Here is a 12,982-nt window from a genome sequence, read left to right on the forward strand (position 1 = left end):
TATCCCTTCACAGTTCTGATGTCCTATGGAGAGAACCACAAGCTCTGTTAATTCTCATGAATGAAGTGCCTAGGTGATTTGCCCATTTTATAATAAACCAACTGGAAAGCCTTTGTGGTGCCCTAAGCATCTTTCAATGGGTCCATGATCTCATTTGGACAGGGCGCCCCCTTCTGGCTGTACAGTTAATAACTCAGGAACTTCATTCTTAGTGATCTGCGTAAACTATCTGCCCAACATGTGGGGAGGTCTTCCTCTCCCTTTTCTTTTTCTTTTTTCTTGTTTTAAAACCCTCACCTTTGCCCAAATATCAGTTCTAAGAGAGAAGGACAAACAGGGTTATGTGACTTTCCCAGGATCACTCAGCTAGAAAGTATCTGAAGCCAAATTTAAGCTTAGCTCTTCCTTACTCCAGGTTTGGCACTTTATCCACTGTGCCACCTCGCTGCCCTCTTCCTCTCTCTTTTCAAAATATTTTGCGGATATGCTTCAGTGTTTCTATTTTCCTTAGAGATATCTTTTATACTTTTTCTTGTGTGTGAATCATCTCTGGCTCTAATCCACAGTCAGTTTACCTCCCTTCTCCCACCCCTCCCCTCACACCCTACTTGAGTTGGTTAATGCAGTTTCAATTTTCCTGATATCAAGGTGTGCTATATGCTGTAAGGCAACTAAACTATATGTAATATTGCAATGCTAAATGGCAGCATTAAGAACACATTTTAAAAACTATTCTTCTTGTGATGATGAATAGAATCACTACCAAGGAATAATAATGTTTAAAAAGAGGGGGCTTTGTTGAATGGAGCAGCTTGGGATTAGTGAAAGAACTTCAGTTTCCTTCAGAAATGCTTGGAAATCTTCTATTTTATTAAATGACCATATTTTCCCCTGAAAGAATGTAGTCAGTTTTGATGGGTAGGTGATTCTTGATTATAAACCCAGTTCCCTTGCCTTCTAGAATATCATATTCCAAGCCTTCTGATCCTTTACTGTAGAAGCCACCAGATCCTGTGTAATCCTGGCTGAGGCTTGGTGATATTTGAATTGTTTCTTTCTTTCTGGTTGTTTGCAGTATTTTCTCCTTGGCTTAGGAACTTTTTAACTTGGCTATAACATTCCTGGGAGTTGTCATTTGGGGATTTATTGAAGGATGTGATCTGTGGATTCTTTCAGTTTCTATTTTATCCTCTTGTTCAAGAATATCAGGGCAGTTTTCTTTGAGAATTTCTTGTAATAGATTTCTAGGCTTTTTTTTTTTATCATTGACTTTCAGGTAGTCCAGTAATTCTTAGATTGTCTTTCCTAGATCTATTTTTGAGATCAGTTGTTTTTTTCAATGAGATATTTCATACTTTCTTCTATTTTTTTCATTCTTTTAACTTTTGATTTTGTTTTATTGCCTCTTGATGCATCATAAATTCATTAGCTTCTGTTTGTGCAATTCTGATTTTTAAAGACTGATTTTCTTCCATGGCCTTTTGATCCTCCTTTTCCATTTGGTCCATTCTACTTTTCATGAAACTCTTTTCTTCATTGGATTTTTGTGCATCTTTTTCCACTTGATCAATTTTGTTTTTTTGGCTGTTATTTTCTTTCAATTACTTTCATTTCTTGTTCCCATTTTTCTTCCTCCTCTATTAGTTGATTTTTGAATTCCTTTTTGAGCTCTACCAATACCCAAAACCAAGAAGTTTTGTATGTGATTGCTTTGATCTCCCTGTTCCCTTCTGAATCCATGCTTTGCTCTTTTTTATCACCATAAAAATTTTCTATGGTTAGGTGTTTCTTTTACTGTTTGCTCATTTTCCTAGTTTGTTTGTTTTTTGCTTGTAGACTGTTAATTCTGAAAACTGCTGATTCTATCTCCTCTGCTGATGGCTTACAGGACTTAGAGCACTGTGAGCTATTTTGCCCTGGGGCTAGGGGCTTCACCACAGGCTTGAAAGCATCAAGGGTCACACTGTGGGCTTGTGCCAGAGCTTGGGACTTCAACAGGTGGGTGTGGGGGTACTCTGCTATTGGCTTAAAGTCCCAGGACCCCAAAGTTGGCCTATGCAGGGGCTCAGAACCTGGTGCAATAGGTGGAGGAGTGATCATTTTGTACTTCTCTGTGTGCACTTTTATTTCTGGTTCTCTCTTGTCTTGTGAAAAATTGACAACATCTGCCTACCTCTCAAGTTGTTTTCTGCAGAAGAACCCTTCACTCCATCTCCTTTTTGGTTCTGTGACTTAAGTTGGTTTGAGGTGCTATTTTAAGGGTGATTTGGAAGGATTCCCAGAGCAGTTAAGGCTTTTGCTGCTACTAAGCCACTGTCTTGGCTCTGCCCCTACTTCAGTTTCCTAAATGTTATTCATCCCCATTTACTCCTCTTTTTCAATTCTAGACTTTGTTCATTATCTATTTGTGTATATGTGTGCACATACACACAATACATAAGATTCAATGGGGCTTTCCATCCAACCATTGTTATAGACTGGGTGGATGTATATATATATATATATATATATATATATATATACACACACACACATATATCTTATTAGAAATAACATTCACAATTTATTCTTCAAGTATCAAATCTGTAGCCATGTATGATATTCTTTCTATTCATTTTGCTGTTCATTATCCTGTATAGTTCTTTCCAAGTTGTTTTGTTTTAATTAGCCTGCCCATACTTTCTTATGGCACAGTAGTAGTCCATCCCAATCATATACCACAATTGGTTTATCCATTCCTTAATCAAAGAGCATCCCCTCAATTTCCAAATCTTTGCCACTACATACAGAGCTGTTATAAATATTTTGGAACATATAGGTTCTTTTCCTTTTTCCCTCATCTCCTTGGGAAAGAGACCCACTAATGGTATTGCTAGATCTAGATATGCTATTTTNTATATATATATATATATATATATATATATACACACACACACACATATATCTTATTAGAAATAACATTCACAATTTATTCTTCAAGTATCAAATCTGTAGCCATGTATGATATTCTTTCTATTCATTTTGCTGTTCATTATCCTGTATAGTTCTTTCCAAGTTGTTTTGTTTTAATTAGCCTGCCCATACTTTCTTATGGCACAGTAGTAGTCCATCCCAATCATATACCACAATTGGTTTATCCATTCCTTAATCAAAGAGCATCCCCTCAATTTCCAAATCTTTGCCACTACATACAGAGCTGTTATAAATATTTTGGAACATATAGGTTCTTTTCCTTTTTCCCTCATCTCCTTGGGAAAGAGACCCACTAATGGTATTGCTAGATCTAGATATGCTATTTTTTCAATAAGATAGTTTCCCTCTCCATTATCTTTTGTTGTTTGTTTTTGAAGTAATGCTGCTTTTTAATCTTCTGTCACCTGCTTCTGTAATGTTTTGCAAATGAGCTTGTACTCTAAATTTGTGTCACTTTTGACTGCCTTGTCTCTTTGCTATTATTTTAGGCTCTTTTAGCCTTCTTGTGGCAACTATTTTTAAATTGGTTAAATTTCTCTAACAAATAGTTGTAATAAGAATCATTGTCTTTTCTGTTTCCCATTTTTAGAGGTATATTCTTCTTAATTATTGGCTAATTAGATATATCCCTTCCCTTAGCTCAATTCAGCTCAATTTTAGTGGCATTTATTAATTATCCAGTATGTGCCAGGCACAGTGTTGGGTCCTGGAGGTATGAAAAGCATTGAAAAAGTCTCTGATCTCAAGGAACTTACATTCTCCTAAGAGAAAATAGCATGGCCATATTAAGTAAATACATAATGTAGGCTCCATCTGGCTCTAAAAGTAAGCCAATCTGATTGTAATATAGATTTATTGCATGAGAGAGAGTAATGCAAAATTTAATTTGGAAAGTTAGTTTGGAACCAGATTGTGAAGGGCTTTAAATGTCAAAGAAGATAATTTGTATTTTTAACTTAGGAGATGGTAGGGAGATACTAGAGCTTCTTTAGCAAGGTGAGTGCCATGATCAATCAGCCTGTCAATAAGCATTTATTTAATAGCCGACTATGTGTCAGATACTGTGCTAATAAGTCCTAGGGATAGAAAAAGATACAGAAACAGTTCCTGTCTTCAAAGAGCTCATAGTCTAATGATCAGACCTGGCCTTTATGAATATTAATTTGGCAGCTGTAAGGAAATTGGATTGGGAAGAGGGAGAGACTGAGATCAGCAAGAACAAATAGGAGGTGATTGTTAGAGTCCAGAGGTGATGAGGACCTGAACCAGCAGAGAGGGAATAACCAAAGGGATAAACTCATAGAAGGATATAGTAACCAAAGGGGGTGAGGGGAAGGACTTGTAAAAGATATTACAGTTGTTCCAATTATCGTTAAGAGGAATCATTCAACCTAAAATCCAGTTCACATCTAAAGTTGGCAGAAGATATTCCCTCTTCCTCATGGACTGTAAGAACCCAAGTTTTTAAGACTTCCTCTCCTGTGGGTTCTCCCACATTGCCTGTCTCTCTTTTTCTACCATTATATTTACTGGCCTCCTCCTTTCTAGCCACATCTCTCTTTTTAAAAAAAAACCCCTTACCTTATGTCTTAGAATCACTACTAAGTATCAGTTCCAAGGCATAAGAACAGTAAGGGCTAGGCATTTGGGGTTAAGTGACTTTCTCAGGGTCACACAGCTAGAAAGTGTCTGAGACCAGATTTGAACCCAAGACCCTCCTAACCTTGTCCTGCATTCTGTATCCTGCTACATTGGCCTCCCAGCTATTCCCAGAGCTCAGCCTCCTATACATGGCTTTATACAGACTGTCCCCCATGCCCAGAATGCTTCCACCTACTAGAGCCCTTGGCTTCCTTCAAGGCTTGATGAGCTAGGGTGCTACCTCCTTCTAGATAGCCTCTTTGGTTGACTTAATTATTTGTGCTGTTCTTCTTAAACTAGTTTGTATTTACTTATCTATTTACACATTGTTTTCCTCAGTAAAGGAGCTGTTAGGTAGCACAGTGGATAGAGCACCAGGCCTTAAAGTCAGGAATACTCATCTTTCTAAGTTCAAATCTGGCCTCAGACACTAGCTGGGCCACCCTGGGCAAGTCACTTCATCCTATTTGCCTCAAACCTTAGCTGTAAAATGAGCTGGAGAAATGAATGGCAAACCATTCTAGCATCTTTTCCAAGGAAACTCCAAAATGGGATTGTGAAGATGCAGGAACGACTGAAATGATTGAACCACAAAATTCCTCCTTTCGACATATTCTCTTTGAAAGCAAGGACTCTCATTTTTGTCTTTGTGTCCTCAGTGCCTAAAACTTGGTAGAAGCTTTGCAAATGTATCTATCATGTCCAGGGTACTAGTGTTCTGTATTCTGACGAGCTCTCCTTCTGTGCCCTTCCCTAGGAGCGCCTAGCGGTGCTGGAGACCCAGGCTACTCAGATCCGGGCCCAGGCTGTCCAGGAATCTGAGCGATTGGCTCGAGAGAAGAACTCTTCCCTGCAGCTGCTGCAGAAGGTACTATGGGGCTGAGGGCCAGCAATGGGCAAGGAAGCGGCTCGTTGGGGAGAGGAGTTAAGGAAATGAGGGGCTTGGGCTGGAAGGAGCCTTATCTAGATGTCTCTCCCTATTCCCTGGATTTAGGAGAAGGAGAAATTGGCAGCACTGGAGAGGCGATACCAGGCACTCACAGGGGGGAGGCCTTTTCCTAAGACAACGTCAGCACTCAAAGAGGTAAGGGAGGCCTGGGGCTGGAGACGGTGTGGGGAGCCCCGAAGCCCCAGGGCCAAAGGGGTCACCCTGAGGACTTTCACCTCCTTCTTACATCTCTAATGCCTAAATATGGCTTGGAGGGTGATCGTGTATGTGGTGGGGGAAACAGAGTAGGGGCTGTAGACATGACAGATGTTTGGAGGCTGGGCATTGAGGATTTGAACTCCCCAATGGCCACATTTCATTTGTCCTTCTTGTCCTGGGCTCCCCCATTGGTCCTGGTACTCAGGCTGCCCCAATGGGTCAAGGAACCCTAACGCTCAGAAATATCCGGCTGTTTGGTATAGGGAAGAGGAGATTTCTGCCTCAAGAGGCAGCTAAGAGATTTGGGGTCTAATGATATGAGGTGTCATGAGGCTGGTCCTGGAGGCAATTCAGTCACCCTTCTCTGGAAACGGGACTTATGTCTGGTTTTTATTTATTTTTACAAATTTTATTGACATCTTTTGGTTTTGCATCACTGACATTTCCCTACATATAGAACTATCTTCCATAACAGACAATTAAAAGTTGGTGTTGGGGGGGGGGCGGAATTCCGCAAAAGCAACCGATGTATAAATGTCAGCTAAAAATCAGATGTTATATGTAGTACTCTACATCTGTAGACTCTTTATCTCTGTATAGAAGCAGGTGGAGGTAAAGGCAAGTTTTGAAATCTAGATCTAAGCTGGTGGCTCTGAAGTAGACACTGGGGCCTTTTCCAAAATACAGTCATCAGGGGCACCTAAGTGGCTCAGTGGACTGAGAGCCAGGCCTAGAGACAGGAGGTCCTGGGTTCAAATCTAGCCTCAGATACTTCCTAGCTGTGTGACCCTGGGCAAGTCACTTAACCCCATTGCCTAGCCCTTATTGCTCTTCTGTCTTGGAGCCAATACATGGTGTTGATTCTAAGAGGGAAGGTAAGGGTTTAAAAAAACCCAAGTGCTTTTAGGTTTACAAAATACTTCATGATCTTTCCAAGGACCCTGCTGGAGTTGTCTTATCTTCACATTAGCCATGAGAAGCCCGAGGCTTAGAAAGTTTACACAGTTTGCCCAGGGTAACACAACTAGTCTGTGTTAAAGTCAAGAATTTGCCATGCAAATCTAAGAACAGTATTCTTTCGGCTTATCTGGCTGCCTCAGGACACCTGGCATGAAGTCTGGGCCTGTGTCCGTGGGCCTGGAATGGGGCCCCCAGTGCTGACCTAGCCCCGGGATTCACATACGTCCAGCTCTCTGTCATCTCTCTCCCTATATCCTCCCTTCCCCCTGTGACACCCCCTGCCACCCAACTTCTTCCTTTCCCACACACAGTGTGTCTTGGGCCTGGGGTTGATGACTGACCTGAGGGTAAGAATGTGAGGACGCCCTACTCACCACAACCCCTCTCTGTAGGATGATCTGCATATCTCTGAGTCCTCAGAGCTGGGGCTGGAGACTGAGGCTCTGGGCTCCTTCCCCAGGCCATCCCCACCCGGGGCCGCCGCCGGCCCCCTAACCCCACCTGCCTCCACCCAGCTCTGCCCCAAGATGCAAGAGGTAATCACTGCTAACTGCATGCCTGCTGCTGCCTGTGCCTGCTTGGCCCCGTCCCTGCAGCTGCGCCCCTCTTTTAGGGGCTCGGGAGAAGGAGCTTGGTGGCAAACACAGGGCGATGGCTTTGGCTCCAGAATTTGGAGCTCTGTGTGTGTGTGAAAGAGATTCTTTCCCTAACATAATGTGTCTGATTGACCCATGCCAAACCAACATGCCAGATTTTGTTTGTTTGCTCACATTTTATATTTCATTCATCTCCTATTTTAAAGCAAAACAATTCTCCCCATTCTTCCTCTTCTCTTGTGACTTGTGGTGTGTGGCCTGGCCCCTCCTGGAGACGGTTGGTTGGTGTGTCACTGTTCAGGGCACCAAGCATCCAGGTACCCTGCTCTCTGCTCTGTCAGGATCTGTAGCTGATCCCTGCTCAGGGTCTCTTCCTGGGAGCTCTCTTATCTTCTTGGTGGTACCTCTTGCCCTTACCTTTTCCTTTCCTCCATCTTCCCTAGGGAAGATGGAGGTCCATGATGGCTCTGAGTAGTGTTGTGGCTGGTTTGCTGAGGTTGCATGTGTGTGTTCTAGGTATTGGGGTGCCCGCCACTTCATAGGCATGTGGACCTTGGATACCTTGAAGGATGAGTCCTGATTTTTAGTGGGCACCAAGTGGCATGTCTGTAGGCTTCCTGTCTTTGACCTTGGACAAACCCAACCCAGTCTGGAGGGCTGTGGTTCCCTGTAGCTAGGAAGGTTAGAAGCCAAGGTGTCAAAGCCCAGTGACATGAGCACTGGGTAACTTTGGCATCACTAGGCTATGGAGACAAAAGGTGCCAGGGTTGTGGATCTTGTGGGAGAAAATGAAGCAGTTTCTATTCCTCTGTCCCAATTTTGGATTTGGTTTTGGATGCCTGGCATGAACTATTGGGCCTTTGGCTTGGCTTGAAGTGTTGGGTGCCTGGTGCCAGGGCAGTGTGCTGCTAATCTCTTCTCCCTCCTCCTCCTCCTTCTTGCCATGTGGTCTAGGAATATGTGAGTCTGGCAGATGTTCTCCAGCTCTGTTCCCGCTTGGACCCCAGTGCTTCTGCTCCTTCCCCCTATGCTCTCGCTCTTTCCCTGCCTGCCAATGAGGTACCCACCACTGAATATGCCCACTGATGTTCCTTGTGTGCCTAGTGGGCCCCGAATCGTTCTAGAACTCTCTGGATTGCACACCAAAGGAGACCTCAGCAGTGCCTCAAGAAACTGTTTCTCAAAAGGCACATGACCCTATGCCTCCAAAGGGGAGGGGTGTGGGTGGCTTGGTATGGGGCTGGCATAGGGGTGGGTTGGAAATAGCTATTTTCTTTTCTCCCAAGGCATCTCAAAGCCTACTCAGCAATGAATGGCCTGTGGAATGTCCTAGACTTCCTGCTGTCATTGCAAGAACCCCAAGGGGCATAGGAAACCCCAGCTCACTGGGTGCCCTGGATGCTATAGGAATTCCAGCTAGCAGGCAAACTCCTTCTGCTTGATCCTTCATCTCCTTTCTTTTCCCTTACCACTTGCTAGGGGGCTTCTCTTGGGCATTGCCTTTCTGCTAACTTCTCACTTTCCCTCCCATGCCTTGTGCCCCCAAGTATGTGACGCTTGAACAGCTAAAGGAAATTTGGGGCAGTGGCCAAACGGGCCCTGTGCCCATGTCCCCAGCCCCCACACTCGGCCCTCCCCTCCCAGGCTCTGCCTTCCAAGCTGCGCCTCAAGCCACCTGCCTTCCTACTAGGCCGCCGTCTTTCTCCTCTTCTACCTCCTCCTCCGTCTTACCCGAGGTTTGTGACTCCCATATTGTTGCTTCTCCCTCTCTCCACCCCTCCCCATACAATCTTCCGTGGGTGTGTCTGTGTGCGCCAAGGCTGCAGTGTGGCTCTTGGGGCTGCCAACATCAGAAGCTCTGCTCCTGCCTACCCCAGCTTGCCAGCCTACTGGGGTTAGCTAGCAGTGCCCAGGGCATATGGAGCTATACACAAGGCACTGGTGGGGGTTATGGTTGGCATAAGGGTGATGGGGTTTCTGTTCCAAGGCCTTGGCTTCTCTTTGCTCTCTGTATCTTTACTGTGATGGCTTTCTCACTATGTTTCTCTTCATTCTCTTTGCATTCCTTTATTTCCCATCCTTCTCTTTCCTCATGTTTGTCTTTACTGTTCTCTTCCTGATCCCTCACCTTTCTCCCTTCCCTTTATTCCTTTTCCATTTTCCCTTTTCCTCCTCTTCCCCCTCTTTTTTCTTTTCTTCCTTCACCCCTCTTTGTTTTTCCTCCTTCCTTGCCCTCCTTCCTTTTCTTCTCCCCTCCCTCTATGTCCCTTTTTTTCTTTCTCCTCCCTCTTTTCCCTTCTCCCTCTCTTCCCCCTTTTTCTCCAGATGGAGAAGCTGTTACTTCCTGCCCTAGACTTAGAGCAGTGGTACCAGGAGCTCATGGCAGGGCTCGGGGCTGGCCCATCTGCCTCCCCGCGCTCCTCCCCTCCACCTCTGCCCGTCAAAGCATCCCGACAGCTGCAGGTAAACGCCCCCCCCCCCCCATCCCCAATTCAACCCTGACTCCAGCTCTGCTTCATTCTGTTCTCTTATTCCTGGTGAGCTCTCACCTAGGACGGAGTAGAACATCCTTAGCTGATAAAAACAGAGGTGGAGTATGAGAATGGGACTTTGGTGGGAGTCTATGAAGTTCTTCTTCTGGGAAGTGGGCTGTTCTGCAGTCAAAAGCTAAGTTGAAATGATGAAAAGGAATGAAAGGTCCAAGGGAAGTGCTAAATTGGCATCTCCTCTAAGGAATTGGAACGAGGGTGAGAAGGAGAGTGAAGATCTGTTGGTCAGTAGATATTTATTGATTACTCGCTGTATTCTCAGCATCCTGCTATATGAGGCAGATTCCACTCTGGCACTTCTCTCTGAGCCCAGCTCCCAATATTAGTTGCTTTTCACTTACACTTAGAGCTGGAGTTGGGATTAGGAGACTTTGTCCAGTGAGTAGCACCTTTAACATAACTGAGTATGAGGTTACATCCTCTGAGACTGCTATTTCCCAGATTAAATTTGCCACATCTTACTGTCCAATAATGTCCAAGGAATGGGCAGTTCACAAAGGGTCAGGACAATCAATAAATAATCACTTGTCGAGCTCTTCTTTGTGCTTGACATTGTGTGATAGATGTGCTAGAAATAAAAAGATACGCTCCAAGTAGTCCCTACCCTCAAGGAGCATATACATATAGAAGACAGAGACAGCCATTAAACGTAAAATGGTGGAGAGGCCTTGAGAATTGAGGTAGAGAACCAAATCCTGCTTAGAATGACAGAGGGTATAGTATGGGGCAAAGGAGCAACTGCCAACAAGGTTTCTATAATTTGAGGACCATTGGAAAGGCCTGTTTGTTCCCCAGTTCTCTCACCTCCCCTCCCCTCCCCAGCCTTCTACCTACCAATCATTTCAACGGCCCCTGAAATTCTACCATTAAAGAGTCATTCCCCTGGGTCAGAAAGATCAAAGAGGATGAAGCATGAATTTAGAAGATTATCAGATTCTGTTTTCCAAAGTTATATGACTCAAACTGTCTCCGACTCAAACTGTCTCCCTCTCTTACTTCCCTCCTCCCTCCTGGAGCTGGCAAGCAATTCAATCTGGGTTATACATGTACCAAACAAAACACATTTCCATATTATTCATTTTTGTAAGTGAATAATCTTATAAAACCAAAACCCCCAAGCATATACCCAAATAAACAAACGAAAAATTGTATGCTTTCATCTGCATTCCTACTCCAACAGTAGCTTATCAGATTTTGCAGCTGGGTTCATTGACCTTGAAGAGTATTTTCAGGAGAGACAAGATGGACAGGAGAGTGTGGTGATTGTAGATAACCCTAGGATTTTAATATTAAAGGGGGGGAAATGGGATAGTAACTTGAGTGGATAACAGAACCATGGGATGATTTTTGAAGGATGACCATGGCCTAGGCATTTTGGAGAGAAGAAGCTGGTAGAGGAGATGTGGAAAAAATCCTGTGAGGAGAATGGATGATCAATAGGTGAGCACCTAGAGAAGAGAAGGAGAGAATGAGGTTGAGGCTACAAAGGATAGAGTCAGCCTTGGCCAACTGGTTAAATCCCAGACACTGGATTGAAGGAAGTGAGGACAGGTGAAAGTGTAAGGGGGGTTCGCGGTGGAGTAGGAGAAATAAGGCAGTTCTTGGTAGGTGGCATAAAGTTGGAGCTGAAAGAGATCTCTACTGAGAGATGGGAGTGGGGTGGCACCAGGGACTTGAGAAAGAAGGTTGGGAACAGCTGCTGTGGGGATTCATTCATCCCTGTGAGACATTAAGTAGAAATACAGAATTAGAAGTGATTCAAGGAGGTGTCTGGTCCAGCCTGTACCTGGACAGGAACCACCTCTATAATATGTCCAGCAAATGGGCATCCAGACCTCTACTTAAAGATGTCTAATGACCAAAAACAGCTTATTCTACACATGGGTATCTTTAAGAAGTCTAAACTCGTCTCTTCAGCTTCCAGCCCAGTCGCTCCTTTTGCCATATGGAGACAAGAAAACAGTCTGATTCCTGTTGGAACCTTTCAAGCCATTGATAACTTATCATGAATGGCTATATCTGAACTTTCCCAAGACCCTCATCAGATAGATCCAGACAGGGGTCAGGGCTAAAAGAGGGGCCTGCATCAGGAGATGCTGCTCTGGAAGGCAGGCCTCAGTGGGGAGGAGGGGGCTCACCTTGGGAGGTGGCCTGAGGCTTCTGGGCCCTGTGAGGGTCAAATAGGAGCCGATAAATCAGTGATTCCCAAAGTGGGCACCACCGCCCCCTGGTGGGTGCTGCAGCGAGTGATGGCCCCAGGTGCATTTATCATTCCTATTAATTGCTATTAAAATTAAAAAAAATTTTAATTTACAGGAGGCTAAGTAATATTTTTTCTGGAAAGGGGGCAGTAGGCCAAAAAAGTTTGGGAACCACTGCGATAAACCATCTGTCAGAGACCAGCCCACCCTGACCGTCCGGCTGTTTCGGTGGTGTGAGGCCAGCCCCTCCTGGGTCACTGGTTTGAGAGGGGGACCCAAGCTGTACCGAGTGAGCTCCGTTCCTCTCTCCTAGGTTTACCGTTCCAAGATGGAGAGTGAAGCTGGCAGTCCCCTGCCTCGTACCCGCAGCGGGCCCATCCCCTCGTCCTCTGGTTCATCATCCTCATCCTCTCAGCTCAGCGTTGCTACCCTGGGCCGAAGCCCCTCCCCTAAGGTCTGGGGGGGGGGGGCAGGGGCTTAGTGAGGGGGGGCCTGCCTGGGGTTCTGCAGAGGTTGTATTCACGTGGAGGATGGGGGTGGGCGCAGTCAGAACCATCAGAAGGGGTCCCTGGCAAGGATTAAACGCATCTAGAGGGGATGAGGGTTTGGGAAGGGGTTCCTGTCTTCCTGCCAAGACCGATGTGCTTAATTTCCCTTGCAGAGTGCCCTCCTTACCCAGAATGGCACCGGGAGCCTGCCCCGTAACCTGGCAGCCACGCTCCAGGACATCGAGACCAAGAGGCAGCTGGCCCTGCAGCAGAAGGGTGAGTGCCAGGCTCTCTCGCTCCGTCACAAGCATGCTTCTTATTCGGATCAGGACCCTGGCCAACAGCCGGAGGGGTTTTCTTCTATTTTATTTCATGTTAAGCCCCGACCTTCCATCTTAGAATCAATACTGTATATCGGGTCTGAGGC

At 45.1% G+C, this 12,982-nt stretch overlaps 1 protein-coding gene across 1 annotated transcript in view; it reads left to right on the forward strand.

Annotated features, from left to right (window-relative positions):
- PHLDB1 (pleckstrin homology like domain family B member 1) overlaps window positions 1-12,982 on the forward strand; it is a 63,052-nt gene that overhangs the window by 37,814 nt on the left and 12,256 nt on the right. The window contains exons 11-16 of the mRNA XM_044669610.1: window positions 5,372-5,482; window positions 5,609-5,698; window positions 7,114-7,257; window positions 9,643-9,780; window positions 12,381-12,521; window positions 12,729-12,831. Of these exons, the coding sequence (XP_044525545.1) occupies window positions 5,372-5,482; window positions 5,609-5,698; window positions 7,114-7,257; window positions 9,643-9,780; window positions 12,381-12,521; window positions 12,729-12,831 (727 nt within the window). The remainder of the gene's footprint in view (window positions 1-5,371; window positions 5,483-5,608; window positions 5,699-7,113; window positions 7,258-9,642; window positions 9,781-12,380; window positions 12,522-12,728; window positions 12,832-12,982) is intronic.

This window comes from Gracilinanus agilis, chromosome 3, assembly GCF_016433145.1.
Source record: "Gracilinanus agilis isolate LMUSP501 chromosome 3, AgileGrace, whole genome shotgun sequence".
Classification (NCBI taxonomy): domain Eukaryota; kingdom Metazoa; phylum Chordata; class Mammalia; order Didelphimorphia; family Didelphidae; genus Gracilinanus; species Gracilinanus agilis.